Here is a 24,185-nt window from a genome sequence, read left to right on the forward strand (position 1 = left end):
GGCCGGTCACAGTTCTCTTAGGGCTGTTCTCGCAGGGCAGGTCTCTCACAGCCCCACCCCACCTCACAAGGTGTCTGTTGTGAGGAGAGGACGGGAATGGTGTTTCCAACCTGACTTGGGATTCCTTTGGGTAGTGAAAAGCATTTATTTTTATAAGATTGACAATGGGTCTCTGAAAGATTTCATTCTAAGCCTAGAAAGTCAAGTTCTGTTAAGTTTGCAGCATATGAATGATGGAGGAGTGCCCCTTAATAGGGTGGCTCACATTGCCATGGTCTCTCTTGCAGCTTCAAATAACTGTTTATGCATGTCTGTACATCATTAAAAAAAATAATCCCATTAACCTGGCCCAAATTTGTCTTGAAAGAGCATTGAATGCTTGAGACTCAGTGTAAGTTAGACAAACGAAATACGAAGTTTGAGTCCAGTGGCACCTTTAAGGCCAACAAAGTTTAATTCAAGATAAGCTTTTGTGTGTTTTCAAGCACGTGAAAGCTTATCTGTTCCACATAATATATTTCTGGTAAGGCCTTGGAGGAGGACCATGGTTTCATGGCTTAAGTGCCACTCAGCGTTTAACACCCACTCAGGGTGGCTGAATGCCCCTGAGTGCCTCCTCCTCCAACCAGCTTGCCTGTCTGTCCAGTGGCCAGCCAATCGCCTTCCATCCCCCAGCCCTGACCACTCCCTCCTACTTCCACTTCCCTCCGAGGCTCAGGAGCTGCAGATCCCTGCTGCGTGAGAGCTGCCCCTGCAGGTGAGTTCCCTTCCTGGGGGCCTGCAGCCTTTTCAGGTCCCGGGAGGAGGGAGAGGCCACCCACAGAGTATTTCCACCCCCCCCCTATCTAGCATCCATTGTATTCCTGAATGCTTGACCCCTAGTATCTTGAATAAAACTTTGTTGGGCTTAGAGGTGCCGCTGGACTCAAACTTTGTCCGGCCGCTTCAGTCCAGCACGGCGACCCACCTGAGTCTGCAAACTAAGTGCTTTTGCATGTGAGTGTACTATTTCTGGCAAAATGCATGACTTAGATAATGACTAGAGGCATGCCCCATCTCTTCTGGCACTTCATTTAGTCAGACTTGCTACTTTTCAGAGCCTGAAATGCTGCCAGTTTCCTTTCTCTAGTCAAAGCTCTGCTCTGGAATTTCACTCTTCCGCAGCATGATGACAGCCTGCACAACATTCCTGCTCCTAGGGAGAACATGAATTCATTGTTGATGGGGTTACCTAAGCTTCATGGAATTGGTATTGTAAAAAGGTTGCGTTCCCCCCCCCCCCCCGTCAGCAGTAGGATTTCCCTTAGGCTTCGATCGTCCTCAATGGGATTCCCATTTATAGACGTGTGCGTGCTCTTTTCCGTTGCTCTTTGCAGGTTGCAATGACGCATTTGTGGAAGTGGGCATGCCAAGAAGTCCTTCGCACTCTGCAAACGCCAGCGAGCTGAAACAAATGATGAGCTCCTCCAAGCCGCCCTGCGCAAAGAGGCAGACCGTGGAGTTGCTGCAAGGCACCAAAAACTCTCACTTGCAGTACGTGGCCTTTAATTATTGATTTATGCAATATTTTTATTCGTATCCTGCCCCTCTCCAGAGATCTCGGGACAGCTCTCACCAACAGGATTAAAAACACGTACCAGTTAAACATTCTAAAATACATTGGTTCAGACATCTCTCTCCAGCGCCTGGTGATAAAACTGCGGCCAGGCTCAAAAGGGAAGGGGATGGGGATTCAGATGTTCAGCTGTGTGGGGGGGGGGGGGGAGCGGCATTCGATGGTACTGTTGTACCCTGGCCTCAACCCAATGCAGAGTCCTGTCTTGCATGCCGTCCAGAATTTTAAGAGCTCCGTGAGGGCTCACACCTCAGACGGCAGCTCATTCCACCAGGCCCAAAAGGCCCTGTCTATGCTCAAGGCCAGGCACACCTCTCTGGGGCTGGGGATTGTCAGCAGGTTGGTGTTAGCTGAACAAAAAGCCCTCCAGAGGACATATTCGGAGAGGCAGTCCCTCAGGTACTGCCTGAGGTACGTTCATAAGTATCAGACGAAGGTAAGTACAGTGGGGACCGGATGTTACCTTCTTGAGAGGAATCAGGTGCTCATTTATTAGCACTCCTCTTTTTTTTTCTTTTTTTTTTGTCCTCATGGTCAACACGAAGATTCAAGCCCGGTTCCAGGTTTTGAAGCTCCCTGGGCAGAGTGTATCTGACCACTGCCAGGTCTCCGTACTCTCCCTGGGGTGAAATGGCTACACCTATGACAAACTCTCAATGATGTCCACCTAGCTGAGGTCCTTTTTGTTCCTCCTTGAGAGTAGCATTTGTGTCGTGGGGCTTAATCCTTACATGGCACTCTGTTTTCAAAGTGGCTTAGGAACATTGTGGCGGAGGTGGTTTATAGTACGCCTTCCTCACTAAGCCTCAAGATTCTGTAGTATGAATCAAGTACTGTCTATAGCAGGGTCTCCAGATGCCCATGGACTACAATTCCCATGAGCCCCTGCCAGCATATAGGGAATTGTAGTCCATGGACATCTGGAGACCCACAGATTGGTCACCCCTAGTTTATAGGGTAGGTCATCCAGTGAGCCATAAAACAGTTTGGGCTATAGAAAGCTGAAAAGAAACCTGATTGATAATACATTGATAATACTAACTTAGAATTAGCAGTTAGTCTATAAGAAGAGCTGGTTTTTTGTATGTGACTTTGTGAAAGAGTCACAAAGCAGCTTACAATCGCCTTCCCTTTCTCTCCCCACAGCAGACACCCTGTGAGGGAGAGCTCTGAGAGAACTGTGACTGATCCAGTTGGTTGCATGTGTAATGCATCCATTACATAGATCAGATGTTCCACATAGCAACTAGCTAGTTTTCCCCTTCCAGAAAAATAGGCCTTCAAAGATGCTCTTTAATACATGGAATTGTACTGTTAAAAAATTAAATGACATTTAATACCAAAAAGTGAAAACCAAGCATTGTAAGTTAGGTTTTCTGATGCTAATCTTCTGTCAACTATGTAACGCCTGCACAGCACCTCTAGGAGAGAGAATCTGACATGTGGCCCTTACGTTAATTACTCGATTTCTCTTTTTCAACTAATGCTGGGCGATGTGGAACTTGTAAATAGGAATGTCGAGTCACCAGTGGGCTGAATAAAGGCCATTCAATAGGAATGAGGCTGAAGGTGCTTTTCTGGTGGTCAGCTTCTATGCTCAAGGAATTAACGCAAGACCTTAGACCTCCTCTGACTTGTATAAGTCCAACACAGCTTCAGAGGCCGAATGGTGCTTCTTGAGAAGGGTGTATTGACTCTTTCCAAGTTCCCCCTCCCTCTGCATCCCACTTGAGCCTCCTACCATTTTGTTTCTGGGATGTTGACAAACCCTCAAGAATGGCTTTGAAAGCCTGAAACAGGGGAGTAGGTGTCCCCTCTTAATAGTTAAGGACTCAAGTTCCAAACCGCATGATTGGGCGCAGGCAGCCATCTTGTTATCCGGCCCTTTCTCCAGTGAGCTCAATTTGGCATCGATAATTCTCCCTCCTCCACTTTATTTCTGCACAACAATCCTTTTGGTATGGATTGAGAAAATCATTTGGTACAAGTTCACCCAGTCTGACACAACATCCTGATGCTGAAGTGGGGCTGTGCTCCCTCCTAAGGTCTGCATTCAGCTCTGGGGGTGGCAATTATTTTAGTCAAGTCCCCTATGGCATGCAGGAACCTTCTTGCTTCAGAAGTCTCTGTGTGCAAAAGGAAGCTAGACTCTCTTTGCTTCTCGTAACAGCACTCTCATTGTTTCTCCATGATATTTAGATTTTTCTAGCATGTATTTATTTATCCGGGGAGGGAATTGCTGATTATGGAGAATGAGTCCCCCTCCCAGCTCTCTTCATGCTTTGATCCAAATTTACTGGAAGCGAGCGCATACAGTTGTGGTGACCATGGACACCGAAAGCAAAACATTAGCAGATCGCTCACTATGTCATCTGTTTAAAAAGTGAGCTCCAAAACTCTGGAGGAATGTGTGCTGCTTGATTGATAGCCCATTTCCTAGATGCTTAATCCATCTTGTCCTTCAATTCTGTTTCCTTTAGCTTTACTTAATGGGGAAAAAAACCCTTCTCTATCTTTCCAGCACTGCAGAGAGGTTACTGTCGGATTCTGAGCTGAGCGCTTCAGAGGGCCCCGTGGCAGACAAAAAGGCCCCTGGAAGTGAGCGAGCAGCTGAGAGGGCAGCAGCTGCCCAGCAGAATTCGGAACGGGCCCGTCTTGCTCCGCGGTCGTCGTATGTGAACATGCAGGTACTGGGCCGGGCTTTGGTCGGCCATGTGGTTCTAGGGTGGCCTGTAAACCAGGGGTGGTCCCGCTGGCAGCTTTTGGAGCAATTTCCTTAGCAAGTTTGTAAATTTGGCTACAGTTCCTTCCCTTGAAGGAAAGAAAGCTCAAGCCTAGAGGTTTGTGTGGGAGGGAATCCATACTTAAAACGTAACGCTCCTTTGGGTTGCATTTATATTACTCCACCTCTGCTCTCTCTGAAAATGCTGGATAATGCCGTGTTGGCTCCTGTGCTTGGCCAACCATGTGTGTAAGTGTGTGCGGAATGTGTGCAAGTCCATTTTGTGTGACAAAATAACCCTTCTGGTCCCAGACCCTCTCCTGGTCTGGGGAATAAGGGAGCTTCCTGCAATGCAGATATAAATATATAAGTGGCACTAAGTGCCTTTCTCAAAAGATCTGGTCACAGTGATGAACTGGATGGTCTGTGACTCTATGAGCCCCCCCTTTCTCCCTGTAGAAATTGGTCACTTCTCTGGCATCTACAAGTGTAGCTAATGAAAAGCAAAGGATGATTTTCTGCTTGGAGGCTGCCACTCGAGGGCGTGATGAACTGCCCTGTTAAGACATGTGGCCTGTGAAGGCCAGTGGTGGAAGAATGTTGCCACTCATCACTCTCCCCTGACTGCAGGGACTATTCCTGGGTGCCCTTGGCTGACAAATAGCACTTCTTCCCATTTCAGTGATGGAGAAACTTTCACCTCCAGATGAGACTTCTGTAACTCACTCTACCTACCAACCTACTTACTTACTTATTTACTTATTTATATTTAGGTGTGTATATTGCCGCATCTCAGAGATTCGAGGCAGTTTACAATAAAAGAATAAAAACAACATACATTAAAACCCCAATATATCTTTAAACCGCTCGGGGAGCAGTATAAATAATTGGTTAAGGGCTAAGTGGGCGGGGCTAGTCCGGGTGAAGCGGTGCACTTCTAGGCCCGACGGGAAGGCCGCACCACCACTGGAGGGGAAGGAGCCCTTCCCGCCGAGCCCAGAAGTGGTGTGCTTCTAGGTCCGGCAGGAAGGCCACACCGCCACTGGGGGGCAGGGGGGAGGCCTTCCAACCAGGCCCATATCCAGCCTGTGCTGAGGTAGCTGCATTAGTTAGCAGCTGTGGCCTGGATCAGGTTCAAGTTTCTGGTGTTAACCTTTAAGGCTATTTGCGGTTTTTTGTGAGATTGCCTGTCTCCTTGTGCCCCCCACAGGGCATTGTGTTCTGCGGGTTTGAATTTTTGGAGGTCCCTTGCCCAAGGGAGATTCACCTGTCCTCAACCAGGGCCAGGGCCTTCTTAGGCCTGGCCCCTACTTTGTGGAATGAACTCCCAGGGCCCTGACGGAACTGTCTCTGTTCCACAGGACCTGCAAGACAAAACTCTTCCAACAGAAAAAAGAGAGAATCTGTCCCAGGCTATCAAAATCTGTATACATTATAATATTTATACAATACACATTAGTAAGGTATTGAATCAAATATAATAATGTGACCTATCTCTATTTTAATGATAAATGAATCAAAATGACTCTAGATTTGTTCCATTTTCAATGTTGCATTTTCATCAGTGGTTACTTCCAACTCAAAGTTGTAGCATTAACTCTATTAGTTTAACACCAGCCTTCAGCTTGCAGTTATGGGAGAGCTTTGTCAAGAGACCGGGAACGGTCTCTTGAAAATTCGACACTGAAAACAGCACAAATCTAGAGTCCGTTTTGGTTGCTTCATTTATCATTAAAATGGAGATAAGACATTTTTATATTTGATTAAATACCTTATTAATGTGTATTGTATGAATATTATACTGTATACAGATTTTGATGGCCTGGGACAGGTTCTCTCTTTTTCCTGTTTATATTTTTATTCAGAACTGCCTGTTTTTTTCATGTTATAGACAAAACTCTTCCACCAGGTCTTTGGTTGAGGCCAGGGCTGGGAAGATCTGGGTCCCCCGCTGGCTAGTGAATCCATCAGCCCCCTTGTTTTTCCCCTGGAACATGGGTTACTGAAAAGGTTTGTTGAGCAGATGGGATTGGCACCACAAGGAGAGGTTTTTAGGGATTTAGGGGATTCTATGTTGATTTTATTGTTGTGAACTGCCACAGTCACTGTGTGGGAGTGGCAGTATATAAATTGAAATATACATAAATAAACTCATTCCAGGAGTCTCTCCTCTGAAGGGGGTGAATTTCTTTAGGCACATTGTAAAGCAGAGCTCCACAAGCAGAATTTTCTTAGCATTTCTGGAGCAATGTGAGAAAAACTGCAGAGACGGTCACTGTAGTGTGTGTGTGTGTGTATGTTTGTATAAAGAACATCAAAGTCTGGGGCATAGCTATTCTAGAGGAAACTGTCACCTACATCTAAATAGTTTTGGGGAAAAGATTGGGTTTGAAAATTCTCTGTTGCGGTTATGGCAAAGCCTTCATCCAAAGGGTGTTTGCTGCCCTAATTTGCTAGGTTTAAATGAAAGTTTAAAGTATATCAGAAGCTCACGCATTGGCACATTGTTGTCCAGTGCTTAGTGCTCCTCCTGGACAAACTCATGGACCGCATTCAAAATCTTTGTGGCTTGGAAAGCAGAGTTACTGGCATGACATTTAACCGGAGCTGTGATTAAGCAGCCTTCTGTGCGTTTTCATTTTTAGGCATTTGACTATGAACAGAAGAAGCTATTAGCAACCAAAGGTATGTGGGACAACTCTGACTTTGCAGCCTATATCTGTTTGTTAACGGTGCAGTGAAAAGGGGTTTCTGCCGCTCTTCCTCCCCCACACCATCACTCCCCTCCCCTGAGATCTGGCTGGGTTGGTTGCTAGAATGGAAAAACTGTATCTCGGGACACCTTTTGCAATCCAAACTTGTATGCGTGGAGAAACCCTGGGATCATGGCTGTGTTTTATATAATAAGAAAACACTGTAAACCTCGGCCTCTATGGCTTGTTGTTGGCCATCCAGAAGAACTGGTTGTCCACAGTATGAGAGAGAGGATGCTGGACCAGAGGGACCACTGGTCTGATCTAGCAAGGCTCTTGTTATGTTCTTATGAAGGCCTCAGCCTCTCTGTCCTGTTGCTGGCTGTCCAGAAGAAGTGATTGGCCACTGTGTGAGACAGGATGTGGGACTGCATGGATCACCGGTTCTTATAAAACATCTTAGCATCCAGGGCCACAGTCTTGGCCTGTGATGCTCTTTCTGTGAGCAGGTGTTTAGAATAAACAATCTGCTGATTTCTGTTCATTTCCACTGTTTTGTTTTTGCTACTTGGTTTGTTTTTCTCCAGCCATTATGCTTCCACATAGCCTCTCCTTGAGGGTAATTATGTTTAAATCCTATACCCCCTTTTCATGGCTGCTTAGGTAGCCAGTTCAGACTCCTTTGCCAGGCACCTCTCCCACCTCAGTGCATAAAGAAGACAGTAGCCACATGCATGTGGGAGAACCTTTCCTAGCACATAATAGAGGAAAGCCTCCATAAATTAGATAAATTGGCATCTTATAGTTAAGGTAAGAATATAGATTTATTTGTATACTAGGGGCCAAGCCCATTGCATTCAGGACTACAATGGGCGCTAGATTAGAGGAGTGGAGTGGAAAAACTCTGCAGACAGCCTTCCCCTCGCCCCAGGACCTGGAAAGGCTGCAGGCAGCTGTTAAGGAACTCACCAGTAGGAGTAGCTATCACGCAGCAGGGATCTGCAGCCTCTGAGCCTCAGAGGGAAGTAGAAGGAGGAGGGAGTGGTGGGGGATGGAAGGCGATTGGCTGGCTGCTGGACAGGCAGGCAAGCAGGTAGGAGGAGGAGGCATTCAGGGGCAGGACAGCCGCCATGAGTGGGTGTTAAGTGCTGAGTGGCACTCCTCCTCCAAGGCCTTACCAGAAATATTAAGTGGAACAGATGGATAGGCCTTTGTTTGTTTGTTTGTTTGTTTGTTTGTTTATTGTATTTATATACCACCCTCCCCGAAGGCTCAGGGCAGTTTACATGGAACAAGAAAATGATACAGGTAACATCATTTCTAGGCCAACAAGGTGAATAACAACAATAACATTAACATAATAACAACAACAACAAATTATTTTTTGTTCCATGTAAATATTATTTACAAAATAACAGCATAAACCACAAATTTACCAGACATATATGATAAAATAAAAGGCACCTTAAAATAGAATATGCTACAAAAAACTATAAAACATTAAAAGCAGGATACAAAAAAAAGGAAAAAAATCAGTATTTGCTGTACTGACAGCCTTTTCTTGCTGCCAGGGCATATCATGATCTTTTATATGTTGCATAGTTATCATAATCAGACAAGAGATTATCTCCTCAGAAATGGAATAGGAAACCAGAACAAATAATATCCCAGCAAGATTTTTGGCCCTAGGTTCTGCATAACTTGTATCTTATGGTGTAAATCCCAGATTTACCTATCGCACATGTGGCATCCCCAACTGAAGTCTGAACTGGCTCTTGGAAAAAGGCAGGTCTGTTGGACCCTTTTTTTCAGGGGGTGGAATGGAGAAGGCAGACCTTGAGAGCAATCTATAGATTTATGTGAGCTACTAATAAATTGTATGTAGTATACTGGATAGCTACTAGAATGAGGTTCATTCTATCCCAACTAAGGCTAAATGAACAGGATGAAGGCTTACAAATAATTTTCTTTTGGTCTTTTCTCAAGCTATGTTAAAGAAGCCGGTTGTCACAGAGGTGAGGACGCCAACCAACACGTGGAGCGGCCTTGGCTTCTCCAAATCCATGCCAGCCGAAACAATCAAGGAACTAAGGCGAGCTAACCATGTGTCATACAAGCCGTCTATGACGATAACTTATGAGGTACGTCAAACAATTGGTAGTGATTTCCTGGTAAATTGTGCATCCAAACTGTTCGATCTTGCATACATGCAGACTTGGAAGATTGCAAAGCCTTGGGGTCCTGCCAGAGCAGAATTTACCCTCTTAAACAGAACACATTTGAGCATAGGGAATTGTAGTGAGAAGCAGGAACTGTCTACATTCACTTCTTCCTCGGTTTCCTTACTTAGCCTCTTGTGTTGTCTGGTTTTCAGCAAATAATTTTGGGGGGGACAAAGTTGGGGAAGATCCACTTTCACATGCTCCTTCTGTTTGCCCTTCCATAAGGTTGAACACAGGTTCCTTGGGGAGACATTAAGTTACAGGGAAGCTTAGTCCATGATCTCTGTAAGTTTGCCTTACCCATCGTGATATGGTGGCGTCTTCCTTAATGCAGCTGGATATGAAAAACTGGTCTGATGGATGATTTGCAGAATCTAGGCATTGCACATGAAATAGAAACCGCATGAAGGGACGTGTAAAAGGCTAGTCTGTCTCTAACAGACCATTCCCAAAGGCCCCTCTAGCCAATTCCTTTGGCCTGTCAGATACTCCAGTGAAGGTGGAGGTGAACAATTTGGGGATGTGTGTGGCTCTGTGGTAGAGAGTTTGCTTGGCAAGCAAAAGGGTCCCAGGTTTCATCCAGTTGAAAGGACCAGGTTGTAGGTAATGGAAAAGATCTCTGCTGAGACCATGGAGAACCGCAGCCATTCTGAATAGAGAGTGTTGCCTTCGATGGAATCTGGTTCTGATTCAGTATGAAGGGGCTTCATGGGTGTTCATTTGTATGCCACAGATAGTGGGACATGGTTATGATTCCACAAAATGACATGCCATGTTTTGGTGTCATAGGAATGATTCTGTGGGGGAGACTTATCCTTAGTGTAAATTTTACTCCCTCCATTAATGTGAATAGGGAAGTGTTTTTTGTTTTTTTTTGGGGCGGGGGGGTTGGGTCATAATATAAAATGCTAGTAGCAAACCCTGTTTTGAAAACTAGGCTGTGGGAGGGCTCATACAAAGCAGGGTGCCTGGGTTCGGTGGCTGGGCCACCCTGCCCACAAGATGCCTCCCACCAGTCACCCTCCATCATGCTGCCTTTACTCCAGCAGAGCAGGGCAGGCCAGTTGGGCCATCCAGATAGCCCTCCCCAGCGTTCCCAGCAGCCAGGACAGTGGGGAGCACAGGGCAGGTGCAGCGAGATGTGGAAGAGTGCACCTGGACAGCCATTCCCAGCTCCTGGGCTTACCTCATGGCAGCTCTTCCTCCTCACAATAAATGTGAGGAAGAAGAGCAGGAGGATGGGGGTGGGGAAGAGCCTCTGATTGGCCATCTGCAGGGGAGTACCATCACCCTATTGGGGCCATGTTCCCCAGTGATGCCCAATCAGAGGGCTGGCATATCATCGGAAGGACCGTGCACTTTTTATGTGAGAGGATGATGATGATAAGAGTCCCAGACTGTAATATTTTTACTACGTTCTTATTCTCTTTTCAATGGTAGTCTTCAAAGCAGCTTACCTCGCTTTAAGAAATCATTAACAATCTCTCCCCCCACCCCTGTTCCGTATTCTCAAGTTATTCATCCCTCTTACTGAGTCAATATTTTAAACCTTCTTTCCGGGATGAGAAGTCCTTGATGTTCTGAGAACCAAGGAAGGCTTCTCTGCCTCCGACATTAAGATGGCAGTTGCTTGGGTTAGATCAGGGGTAGTTAAACTGCGGCCCTCCAGATGTCCATGGACTACAATTCCCAGAAGCCCCTGCCAGCATTTGCTGGCAGGGGCTCATGGGAATTGTAGTCCATGGACATCTGGAGGGCCGCAGTTTGACTACCCCGGGGTTAGATGTTGAGGCGTCTCCAGTCCCTCACTCCCAAGGTCTTCCCTGCCCTGGGAATGATGCTTAACCCTCTCCTCTCCCCATCCCTCAACAGTTGAGGGGAACTAGGAATATTTTGTTTCAGGACTCTGCTTGATCTTTTGTAAGCTTAGAATAATATGCTCTGCTGGCAGACCTTACTCCCTTTAACACTCTAGAATTCCCTTCAGCTTATGAAGGAACAGCCCCTGTCACAATATAAAAGACCAGTGTTAGGACCGTACCTTAGTCTTTGTTGAATTTGAACCATGACAGAAGCCGTATACCCTCATTAATCCCTTCCTTCATGCTAAGGCTAAACCATTGCCTCAAATGGGATGCAAATCATCCACATATCTCTGAATGGGTTTCAAGCAGTAAAACAAAGTGGCCTTTCCTTAGGAGCAAGTTGTGATATGGAGTACCGTATGTTTTCCATTGTCTCTCAAAGCCTCTTGCTCCCTTTTTGGAGGGTTGCAGTTCGTTAGGAGACTAAATATGTTTTTCTGTGTCTGAGTCATTTGGCCATGGCCCAGCAGCACACCACAGCCCTGAGCTGCTTTGCTCTGTAAACGGTTTCTTCAGAGACTCCGGTGCTTATTGTTTGTGCTGTGCCTTCGGACATGTGGGAAAAATAATTCTTTAACAAAAACACCACGGGTCCTTTTGTTTCCCTACATGTTTTTGGGTGGTTTTCAGAGCTCCCATTGGCCTCAGAAAGCACTCCCACCACAGCTCTTGACATCATTTTCCAGAACGATAAGCCAAGGGCTTTGCCAGGAAGCCGAGAGAGGCTTCTGGGTTGGGCCACCAACCTGCCATTTAGGAGCGGGGGATGGCAAAAGAGAATTGATTCCACTTCCAAGTCAATGTTAAGACTGACCAAACAACAAAGTGCTGTGACGTTGCTAGGGCCTTCCCTCCCCCACCCTCTTTTTAAAGTCTTGCAGAAAGTCGAACACTGCCATACAAGTTTAGTTTTGCAGTGACCTGACAAGTGCCTTTTATACAAAATGGTTGGGATTTTCCTGTGAGGCAGTCTCTTGCTGATGGAGGTTAATTTTTACACAGTGCTCACTGGAGACATTCTTTGTCACTATCTGTCTGCTCCCCATTTTGTTTTCCAGTATTTTTTTGTGTAAACCTATGAACTGCTGTTTATAAACACCTTTCACCATATGTTCCAATCATTGTGAAGCAAAAACACCCCCCTTAAATCCAACTGATGCGCTGGACCTTTTAGGTCTTTGCTCCGCATGTTTTATGCAGGGCTTTATTTTTTGCCTACCTCTGGGAAATTGGAGCTGGGATGCGGCATTCTCTTCCTCCATGGGCTGCCTTTTAAAATGGAGCATTACTTAGCACAAATTAGCTTACAGAGGACCTGTTTATAAAGGAGGAGATAAGGGTCTGTTGGATATATCTTGTAAGGGTGTCAGTGCGTCCGGACAGGATTTGGCTTCAACCTGAACTCTTCTATCTGTGTGTCTCTATGGTTTTACCCACTCTTAATAGTTTCTAAATAAATCTGCCTTGTTTGGTACTATTCTGTTGCCTCTTGTTCCCTGGGCAATGGTTGCTCCTTGGCACTATTCGCCGTCCTTTGAGAGCCAGCCTGGTGTAGTGGTTGAGAGCGGCACCCTCTAATCTGTAAAACCGGGTTTGATTCCCCGCGCCTCCTCCACATGCAGCCAGCTGGGTGACCTTGAGGTAGTTACAGTTCTCTCAAAGCTCTCTCAGCCTCACCTACTTCACAGAGCGTCTGTTGTGGGGAGAAGAAGGAAAGGCGATTGTAAGCCACTTCGAGAATCCTTTGGGGAGTTAAACGTGGAGTGCAAAAAAAACAACTTTTCTTCTTTTCCCCTTGCCATTCTGTGCCTTTACTGCTGCTTTACTGAGCCAGCTGGGCTAACTAGTTTTGTTTGTGGCTGCCTATAGTGTCCTCAGGAAAACCATGAGGGTCACAAGTTAAATGGCAGCGAGGTAAAGGCAGTTGGGGCAAGGGAACAAGGGGGCCAAACGGTAGCTAAACAGTATAGCAATGACTCTTCCAATGATCGGTGCCAATGCATTGGATATGCTACGTTGAACCGAATATCAAAGCTAGTGCGTATTGTTGCTGTGCTCTTTTACTGTGCTTTGCAGAAAGAAAGGAAGCTGATGAGCCATAGATTCAGGACGGACAAAAGGAAATCCCGCTTGACACAGAGAGTGATATAAAAAGGTTGAATCCACTGCCAGAGGATGGAGTGATGGCCACAAGAATAAGCAGCTTTCAAAGGGGGTTAGATAGATTTGTAGAGGATAAGTCAAAGCTGGCAACTAGCCCTGACATGTACCTTCACATTCAGAGGCACGAATCCTTTGAATCCCAAAGCTACAAGGCAACATCAAGGGAAGACCTCGGCCTCTGTGCCCTGTGGTTAGCCCTCCAGAGGAACTGGCTGGCCTTTAGGTGAGACAGGATGCCGGCTTAAGCAGACTGCTAGTCTGATTCAGTGGGGCTCTTCTGATGTGTTTAAGTGAGGTAGTGACTAACCACTGTATGTGTGAAAGTGTCTCAAATGCCATGTCTGTTGACCTCAAGCTATAATTTTGCCTTCAGCTTTGCTTACCTTCATTGGAGTATGCTTTGAAACACTTACATGAGGCTGCCTTATACGGAATCAGGCTCCTGGTCCATCAAGGGCAGTGTTGTGGACTCGGACTGGCAGCAGTTCTCCAGGGTCTCAGGAAGAGGTCTTCCACACTACCCTCTACCTCAGGGGTAGTCAAACTGCAGCCCTCCAGATGTCCATGGACTACAATTCCCAGGAGCCCCCTGCCAGCAAATGCTGGCAGGGGGCTCCTGGGAATTGTAGTCCATGGACATCTGGAGGGCCGCAGTTTGACTACCCCTGCTCTACCTGATCCTTTTACCTGGAGATGTTGGGGACTGAATCCTGTTGAGATCCAGTTTGCTGTAGGTGTTAGGAGTGCAGACTTCTAATCTGGTGAGCCGGGGTTGATTCTGCACTCTCCCACGTGCAGCCAGCTGGGTAGCCCCCACAGCATTGATTAAGCTCTTCTGACCGAGCAGTGATATCAGGGCTCTCTCAGCCTCACCCACCTCACAGGGTGTCTGTTGTGAGGAGAGGAATGGGAAGGCGAATGTAAGCCACTTTGAGACTCCTTCGGGTAGAGAAAAAGCGGCATATAAGAACCAACTCTTCTTCTTCTGAATCTGGTAATGATTGTATGCCAAGCAGATGCTCTGCCACTGAGCTACAGCCCCTCCTGCAACAAGGGTCACTACCAGCTGGTTTATGTAAATGTATCCAACAATATTTATTTACAGCAGCTTTTCTGCTCAGGTTTCATGTAACCCCCCCCCCTTTTATTATTTTTTTTTCTTCTGGCTTTTTTTTTTATAGGGTTCATCGATGTCTCTCTCACGGTCCAACAGCCGGGAACACCTGGGTGGCAGTAGTGACTCTGATAACTGGAGAGATCACAATGGCATTGGCCCCGTAGCTTCCAGCAACTTTGTCTCGTCCATTGGCAGCCCTAAACGGAAACAGAACAAATCCAGTAATGGCTTATTAAAGCTTTTCTTTTCGTTTTTTTAAGGGGGGGCATGACCGAACTAATATAGTAATGTAGGATGAGTTCAAATCTTATTCCAAGCCTGGAAAACACAAAATATGTTTTATAAATGATGTTACGTTGGAATAACAGGGAAGAGCTAAATGTTTAAAATGCAACTCTGCTGATGAAAATGTCAGCAGCACATCAAGTTCCCTTCCTGTCACCGTGAGCAGTTTAGTTTCCTTTCCGAAGCAGAGGTCTGCTGGTAGCCTTTAGCCACAATGGCTGAATGGGATCTCTGAATGGGATCTCTGTACACTGGGGAGAGTAGCAGGAGGGAGGTTTTAAGCTCCACCTTGTGGTTGGCAACTCCAGAAAACAGGATGCTGGACCAGATGGACCATTGTTCTCATCCTAATGGTCTCAACATTCGGTTGAGTGTTTCCATACCACCTCTTCGGTGGCTGTGGTTGGGTGGAGAAATATTTGGCATGAAGTTGGAGTCTATATTCCAGAGGCAGAGATGGAGGGAGAAAGCTTGATCCAGGGCTTCCCTTAGACCATTTATGCACTGGAGGTTTCATTCCGGGCTGCAGGCTGGAGTATTAATTGTGCCAGGTTGCCCCACCTCTTCCTGCACCCACATGGGGGAGCATTTGGCCTGGTGCACCTCATCTGCCCCTGATTTGTGCTCCTGTACGGGAACTGGGGCAGTGAAGTTCCCAGTGCATAAACGGTCTTAGTCATTCTTCCATTTCTGGTACTATTTTGAATGCCTTCGGTAGTGCTTTAAATGTATTGCAAATATTGACCCAGTTCAGACTGAACACAAAATTACAGTTTGTTTGTTTTTAATGCAGATAGTTTTATGAAACTAGGGTTTGGCTCTCCAACTGTAGTTTAAGAAAGGATCCATCGATTACAAAGCAGATGCTTCTTTGAAGACCATCACTCTTGGCTAGGTATCTCAATAGCCCAAAGGAGTGCAGTGATGGGGTATGGGAACAGTGTCAGGGAATAAGTTAGGAAGAATATGTCCAAAACTCCTATCTAAGGGTAGCCAGGGCTTAACCTTGGCCCATTCTGCACACCCTGGATAATGCACTTTCATTGTACTTTTGCAGCAGGATCTTCCTGGGAAACAGGAAAATCTCCCCCTAAAGTGCATTGAAAGCACATTATCCAATGTGTGCCTGTGATTAATGGACCAACTTCAAACCATGGTTTCAGATACTGGATGGACATCCGATAAACACAGGCAATAAAGCAACCCCATTAAGTGGGTGATCCCGCTATGTTATGCTGTTTAAACTGTGGTTTTGCCTTCTACCAAACCTGAGAGAAAACCGCTTTGTGCAGAGAAAAAAACAAAAGCTAATCATCAGAGAGGCAATTCGTCATATGGCAGATGTGTAATGTAGCCAAGAGATTTGAGGATTGTCCAGGAACCAGGCAAGGGAGGTTTGGAGGTGGTTCGTTGTCGCCTGCCTCCACATCTGCCACCTACAACCAAGGATCTACCACCTACATCCTTGGATGGAGGTCTCCAACCAAACACTAGCCAGGGTTGGCCCTGCTTAGCTGCCGAGATCTGACAGGATCGGGTTTGTTTGGACTATCCAGGTCATTAAACTAGTCCAATGGGTTTTTTAAAAAAATAAAGTGCATACTGCTTGGAAACTCAAAGGTCCTTCCTCTCTCTTGAATATCCAGCTGAACATTATCTCAGCAGCAGCAACTACATGGATTGCATCTCTTCACTGACTGGAAGCAACGGCTGTAACTTGAACAGTCTATTCAAAGGGTCGGACCTGCCCGAACTGTTCAGCAAACTGGGCTTGGGCAAATACACAGACATATTCCAGCAACAAGAGGTCAGTGTCTGGAGGAAGCTTTTTGGGTCATTGTTGCCCTTGCTGCTCCTACTGGAGTGTTTTGATTGCTTCCAAACCAAACCGCTCAATGGCTGCCGTCCGCTGTACTTCCATGGGCTACCCTGAGAAAATCAGTCATTACATGCCTTGAATGTAGGAAGAGCCACCTTCACACCTTGGTGCATTCAGAACTCTGTGCTTGCCTTCCGCTTGCCCCTTCAAGCTTTTACTTCCTGTCTTCATAATCATTCTGCGGTGTGTGCTAACCTGCAGTGTGTGAATGGCCCCCTGCCCCATAGGGGTGTGCCATCAGCGGATGGGGATCAGTGGGCTGTTGCGGATCTATTTATTTATGTTGGATTTGTATACCTCCCATTCTTTACGGCTCTGGGCGGTTTACATGGAATATTGCATAAATTTACATGGAACATTATAACAATCTATAACATTATACAAATTTCAATAGAACATCACAACAATCTATCAAGTAACAGTTCACAGCACAACATGAATAACAACAACACTGGAATTGTGGAAGTACAGGCAGGGCTGTGATCTCCTCAGAGAGCTCGCTCCACCACTAGAAGGCTATGGTCCAGTATCTAGATAGGAATAAGAGTTTGTGTGAATTCAGGTATGGGCCTGTGCTTGCTTTAATGTCCCTGTGTTGCTTGCTTCCCTGCTCAGCAGAGGCTCCTGTTCCATGAAAGATTTGGGTGCTGCATGACATTGCATCCTGAGATGCTGGCAGTCTGTTAGAGAAAGTTATACTGAAAGGGGGTTGGAAGAGATTTCCAGAAGCTGAAGACCAGGTTTCAGCATCTGGCCTAGATTCGTAACCATGCCCATAACTTGTGGAATGAGAATTAATTTTACAAAACAAAGAGAACAGTCAAAATGTGTTCAAGTTTGCATAGTTTATACTGGCTGCAGAGTCGAGGTTTTCTTGGTTTAGAATTTGGATTTACTGAATGCGAAACTTCATGCTTTGTAACCAACACCAGGGATGGGCATGAACAGAAAAATTTTGGTTCGGGTTTCGGCATGGTCCTGAACCAAACAAAGCAAACATGCCCTGAACCGGCCAGTTCAGAATTGCTGTAGCTAGGAGAAGGCCCGGGGGGGGGGGGGTTAATAGCTTGCAGCCATTTAAACCATAACAGCTTGTTGGATCCACCCATCCACCATTAGGTATAAATATCTGTGAACCATTTAAACTTTCCATTTTTGCTCCCCAATACACAAATTGTGAGTCAAGGGGAAGCCGCCAGCCATTTAGACCTAACAGCTTGGAGGTCAGCCGATCCTCTGTTAGGTTTAAATGTCTGGGAGCCATTTAACCCTTTTGCTTAAACATCAGTTCAGTGGCTACAATCCAAACCAAGTCCAGGTTGAATTGTGGTCATGAACCAATTTGTGTCCATCCTTAACCTACACAGCCTTGAGCAGATGTACTCTACTAGGTACACAGGATATTGCAGAAAAATGGGAGTTTGCAATAATATGGGCACTGGCTTTATGTTGTGGATGATTTTTGGCACATTTGCCAAAATGAATGGCAGTCATGGCCAAACTACCTGGGTTTCATTACCTGCCACTCAACCTCCAGACAGCACCACTGGCTTGCTTTCCTGGGTTCTTTTTCTACTTCTGGGTTAGAATAGGGTGGCCAGTGCTATCGAAACCGGCTGCTGCTGACTCATCAGAGTGTTTTTATTGACATTATCAAATTGGCAGGTGATGATGATGATGATGGATGGATGGATTGATTGATTGATTAGATATAGAGCCCCCACTCCCAACCAAACTGACACGTGGTGGGTTACACATTTAAAACCTCACAATAAAATCCCAATAAAATACTCTATCCCATCCTGCCTTCTTGGAGGACAAAAGACAGGACTTGGCATGTCCTGGACACGCCTTGAATAAATCTTTGTTGGTCTTAAAGGTGCTATTGGACTCTTATTTTTGCTGTGCTACTTCAGACCAACACGGCTACCCACTTGAATTTATATAAGCCATGACACTTTTGTTACAGCTTTAACAAAACTGACAAGAAAGTGTGAAAAGTTTAGGATCAGGTTTTGTGGTTACAATAAATGAAAAGGCCTGGCCACTAATGTACAAAGCTTAAACGCTGGAAAATCAGTCTGGCTGCTAAATGTTTGGTGTGGTTCATAAATCTGTCAAGGCCTGAAATCTTCCACCTCTTGGGTAGAATCCTATAGAGGATTTCCATCTGTAGATTGCAACATCCTTGCTGCTGCCTCCTACTGTAGCCAGAATATTCTCCCGAATAAAACTCCTGGGGGGGGGGAGTGGACCCCTGAGCATGGAGAGGGAGGGGGTCAGAGTTCTGCTGTAGAAAGAGGAAACTGACAAATTGTTACAGCCTGAGGCCACATGCAGTAAATTCAGCTCAACTGTCCTCTACTTGCCCTTGACAAGCTTGCTAGATCGTGTACTCTCCTGCCATCACCTGGACCGTTTATGCACTGAAGGCTTCATGCCGGGCTTCAGGCTGGAGTTTTAGCCATGGCAGGTTGGCCCATCTCTTCCTGCATCCACACAGGGGAGCTTTTGGCCCCGTGCACCTCATCCATCCCCGATTTGTGCTCCTGCATGGGAGCTGGGGCAGTGAAGTTCCCAGTGCATAAACGGTCCTGGTGATCACACTGTACAGACAAAGCTTGACGTTCCCATAAGATGACCTTTCCCAATCTGTTTTTTAGGGAGAAAAATCCTAAAAGCTGAGGAAATTTCATGATGTGTTACTCTTCACTGCTGTGAATCATGCTTCGATTTGTGCATCTGAAACCTCCCGCAGTGCTCTGTTCTCTCTTCAGTGAGGCTATCAATGCTGCCTACAAACAGCCTCACTGCAGTGTTTCATGGCAAAGGCTTATTAGTCATTCCTAACCAGACAATATATCATTTTTGTTATTTTTTTTCCCCAGATTGATCTTCAGACGTTCCTGACTCTCACAGATCAGGATCTGAAAGAGCTCGGGATCACTACTTTTGGTGCACGAAGGAAAATGCTGCTCGCAATCTCAGGTAAGCGAGCCCCGGCGGTGCTGGTGCATCTCATCCAGGAAGCCCCTTCATTTCTCAGTCCGTCGGGACGCTGCGATAAGGGTGACAATGCTTAGCATTTGTATTGTGAAGATGGGGCTTTTGTTACAGCAGGGTTTCCAACTGCCTCTGCTGCAGGGTTCTTTTTATTTTTTAAAAAACATTGCTTTTTCAGCAGCTGCCACCACTGCACAAGGGTCATCACCTGCAGGGAAACTCTGTCCATGTGAATTAGATGCTTCTGCTGCGGAGAGGAAGGGCAGCACTGAGGGAGGCCTGGCAGTCGTGGGCCTGTTCTGCACACAATAGATAATGTACTTTCAAAGCACTTTCGAAGTAGATTTTCCTGTTCCACACCGGAAAATCCAGCTGCCAAAGCACAATGAAAGTGCATTATTCTGTGTGTGCAGACTAGGCCCTGGTCTCTGCAAAACTTCAGGCCACAGTAGTAAAAGTAGGGTCAAGTGCCCAACACACACAGGCTGCAGCTGTACAATTCCGTCGATTTTACCATATAATCAATGCATACGTAGCCCCTCGAGATAGGCAGCTCAGGCTGCAAGAACTCTGGAGTAACCTTGTGAAGTAACGAACTAGCCTCCCACTGAAATCCCCCATGGCTTTTGTTTCAGTAGCTGGCAGTTTTAATGCCAGAGGTAGCCGCTTGGATGAAATGTTGTATTTGAGCAACAGTGCTGCTTCCCCCCATCCCGCAGGTATGTCAACATTTCCATTAATACCCCCTCCCCTCTCCCGACAATCCAAAAATGCTCAATCAAATTGGAAAGGATTTTGCTTAGCCAAATCAGCAAGCAGATTAGGTTGGTTTATTTTGAATGGCGCAGTCAAGGGTGGTATTCCTGGTGAGGACACTTTCTGGTCAAGGCGAGGAGCTAGGACCATTGATTTTGACCTAGCCTCGCATGAAATGTTAGATAATGAAAATGACTTAAGTGTCAGGACCCAAAATAGCAACCGCTTGCCAATCAACTTGGCTTTAAAGGTTCAAAATCTCACGGTTCCCCTAACCGAGAAATTTGATGCAGAGTTCGCTCACATTTCTGCTTATAGAAGGTTCAAGTGGTCCGAAAGGACTTTCTCAGCTCCGACAAGATCCACCAGCTTTGCAGCAGAATTACACACCCTTTGAAGCCATCTTAGAATATTATCTACCAATATCTAAGGCAGGGGTGGCCAAACTATGGCTCTTCAGATATCCATGGACTACAATTACCATGAGCCCCTGCCAGCAGGGGCTCATGGTAATCGTAGTCCATGGACATCTGGGAAGCCACAGTTTGGCCACCCCTGATCTAATGGGTGGCTAGGACAGTTGACTAAAAACAAGCCCATCCAAGGGCAAGATACCCCACATAACAATGATTCGGTCAGGATTGTTCGTCAGCCAAAAATCATTGAATAGCTAACTTGACTCAATATAAGGCACAGAACATGGGTATTGAAAATATTACGTTGGCAGCAGCTGTCACCACTGCGCAGTGATCACTGCTTGACTGAAGGGGAGCTCTGTGTGTGTGTATTAAAAGTACTTTAAAACAACCACGAACCAGTGTGCTTTGCCAACTCTCCCCTTGCATCTCTGCATTTTTTAAATGAATAGCACTTGCTCGCTTGTTTAATTAAAGCATGCCTGTCTAGTCCCTGTTCCATTAGTAGCTTTGTTTGTTTTTTCACGGGAGTCTCCCCCCCCCCCTTCCCTACGCAGAACTGAACAAGAACCGAAGGAAACTGTTCGAGCCTTCCAGCATCCGTGCCTCGTTCCTGGAAGGCGGGGCCAGCGGGCGGCTGCCTCGTCAGTATCACTCGGACATTGCTAGCGTGAGCGGCCGCTGGTAGCAGTTAAGGGGAGCTCTCGCGGTCGACCGCACCACCTGACATGGCGATCCTGTGGACGGCCATCACTGCACACCACCCTCTGCACTTTGGGAGTCTAGGGACCAAGGACCAAAGCCTTGCTTTTCTGCACAACATCCTTGTGCCAAAAAATAGAGAGAGAAAGCGAGAACGCTTGTTTTCGTCTTTCCGAGCACCAAATGTGGATTGTTTTACTCGTGTAGATTGGAACAGAATTTGCAATATAATATAGGGTTCTTTAGTATTTTATTACTTATAATAATAATAACGATATTGTATGCACTGAATTTTTTTTTTTATTTCTTTGAACGAAGAGTGAAGGGCTGGGATAACGGAGGGGCATAGCATGTGGGGGATTTTTTTAACAAGAAGGTATTTCTGGTACTGCTTAAAAATTAATTAATTGAGGTCTTTCTGCACTTTACGTCCTCTATTTCTTGTCCTGTGGAAATTGTATTGTTTCCCTCTAATTTCTGTGGAGGGGGGGGGCCTATCCTTTGTCACTAATTAATGTTTGCCACACATCTTCCCTCACTAAATGAAAAGCCCTTTACCCATAAATGGTACTAGCAAAATCAATTTTTGATGATTTCTTCATTCCCCCTCTGCCAAAGTCCTCCTTAATCAGATACTTCAGTGCTGGAGCCAACCTTGGTTCTTCTCACTTTTGGGAAAGCAGTCTTGAAATCCTTGCAGCTGAGCTAGCACACTGTAAAACGATGCAACGGAAGACCAAAATGGACCTTATTGCCACCAATGGAACCCTATTGAACGGCTGCCTGTAATGCCAGGACTGATTTTAATGGTTGTCTCAAAGCAAAGGACGTCTTTTTAAGTATATACTGCCACTTTATTTATAGCAAACATCTTATTTTTTAGCATCTGTGCACTTAGAGTGCATCAGAGATTCAATCAACCAAAAAGTTGACGATAAAGAATGGAAGGGGATTTCATCAAACCAGAGCTCTGAGCCACCGCTCATGCCCAAACACAGCCTTCATGCTATGTGACAAGACAGACCTGTTGCATATTTATTTTGAGAAGAAGATTGCTTGCATGACTCTTCCTCAAGGGATAGGGCCAACCCCCGAAAACGCACCCAGCCGTTTCAGTGACATGTGCTTTCCTTGAGTTGATTCAAGGATGCAGTTGTCAGTTTCGAGGTGAGCAGTTTCCAAAACTCTTGTGTTGACTACCCCTGGAAAGAGTCCATGCTGTGGATCATGGCCAGAGCTAACAGTTGTGTTCTATACTGTGAAAGGTCAAGAAATCTGGTTTATACCATTTCTGTCTTTTTCTTTTTCTTTTTTTCTTTTGGTATTTTTGCAAAAACGACTAGACATAAATTTATGAAACAAAGTGGATAGCATGAACTGCCTCTTTGAGATGCAATATGTTTCCAAACCTGAATTTATCAGAAAGAGAGAAACATTCCCAGAGCAATTATTGTGAATTAACTTGTACTGTAATGTCTTATTTATGTACAATGTACAAACCCTTTAAAGTGGATGTAAAAACCACTCGCAACTGAAGGCATTAGATTTAATCAACTTACCATAGTGTTATTTTTTTTATATATGCAAAATCTGGTGGGGAGAGAGATCTGTGACACTTTTCTGTGGAGAATTCTTTTTCTGGGGCGAGGCAAAACATAACACACAAAAGGGAATTTTTCTTTTTCGTTTTTAAGTGAGAGCATAGCTGCAGTAGCAATCTATTACCTTGTTTCATTAGCAGCTGTATAACCGAGCAATTTGCTGGTGCTAATGAAACATCTGCGGGTCACATTCTCTAGGTTGTGAGCACTTCCAAGGCTGTAGAGACTCTTTTTTTGCATATGTGCGTGAAGCCATTCATTCAGACTGGAAACCTAAGCTCCAGTCTTGAAACATAACAGCTATTTCTGCTTACGCAGTTAAAGGTAGAGATCCTGATACTGAAAACACTAATTTTTTAAATCACGAGTACTCCCTTTGGTATGAGTCTGTTCATGTGTTGTAAAGTTAAGCACTTGTGTTAGCGGATCAGGACCTCTGCTTGCCTGTGTAAATTATTGTTACCAAAATGCAACCTGGGTTTAGTCTGGGACAGGAGAAGAATATCAGGAGTCTCTGATTTCTGTTGTCCCGCCTCCCAAGGAAGCATTCTTTCCCGCACTCAGAAATGTGGATATTGAATTTTCCTTTGGTTTTGTACTTTAAAATGCCATGCATTGTGACAGTATTATTCCAGAAACCGCATTTCAGCTACTGCGATCTATGCTGAAGCAAAAAATTTCCCAGATATAATAGGAATAAAGATAAGAACTGCACATTTTCTCACACGTTCTCACATGCCACACTGGAAAAGAAATACTTTTTTTTTTTCCTCACTCCTTTTGATTCCACAAAAGGGAATATGGCAATGCAACATTCTGTATTGTCAGTCTGGTATTATGCACAATAAATATTGAAACATTAGTTTTAAATTTGTGCCTTTATAGTGACCAGTTATCTGTAAATATAGAGCAGATACAGATTGTATTTTGGGAGGGAAAGGGTCCTCTTTTTTAGTGATTCTTTTTTTAAAAAAATAAATGAAAATGGAATAAAGCATTTACAAATGGGAATTTTTGAAACTAATCAAATGTTACATGAAAGAATAAATTTATATAACCCCTTGTTACACTGCTTATTAAATGTAGTCTTGTCTTCTTTCACTTCATGGCCTCACTGTGGGAAAACGCCTCCTGAGGCAGATAAAA

The 24,185-nt window shown here is 45.3% G+C and overlaps 1 protein-coding gene across 1 annotated transcript in view; it reads left to right on the forward strand.

The window, feature by feature from the left end:
* The window catches only part of BICC1 (BicC family RNA binding protein 1), a 152,189-nt gene extending 128,078 nt beyond the window's left edge, over positions 1 to 24,111 (forward strand). Inside the window, exons 14-21 of the mRNA XM_077350640.1 lie at positions 1,377 to 1,533; positions 4,137 to 4,302; positions 6,983 to 7,022; positions 9,017 to 9,171; positions 14,462 to 14,618; positions 16,329 to 16,489; positions 19,450 to 19,549; positions 21,294 to 24,111. Of these exons, the coding sequence (XP_077206755.1) occupies positions 1,377 to 1,533; positions 4,137 to 4,302; positions 6,983 to 7,022; positions 9,017 to 9,171; positions 14,462 to 14,618; positions 16,329 to 16,489; positions 19,450 to 19,549; positions 21,294 to 21,424 (1,067 nt within the window). The 3' untranslated portion in view covers positions 21,425 to 24,111. The remainder of the gene's footprint in view (positions 1 to 1,376; positions 1,534 to 4,136; positions 4,303 to 6,982; positions 7,023 to 9,016; positions 9,172 to 14,461; positions 14,619 to 16,328; positions 16,490 to 19,449; positions 19,550 to 21,293) is intronic.
* Positions 24,112 to 24,185: the final 74 nt, after the last annotated feature.

The sequence above is a fragment of the Paroedura picta genome, chromosome 8 (genome assembly GCF_049243985.1).
Source record: "Paroedura picta isolate Pp20150507F chromosome 8, Ppicta_v3.0, whole genome shotgun sequence".
NCBI lineage: Eukaryota > Metazoa > Chordata > Lepidosauria > Squamata > Gekkonidae > Paroedura > Paroedura picta.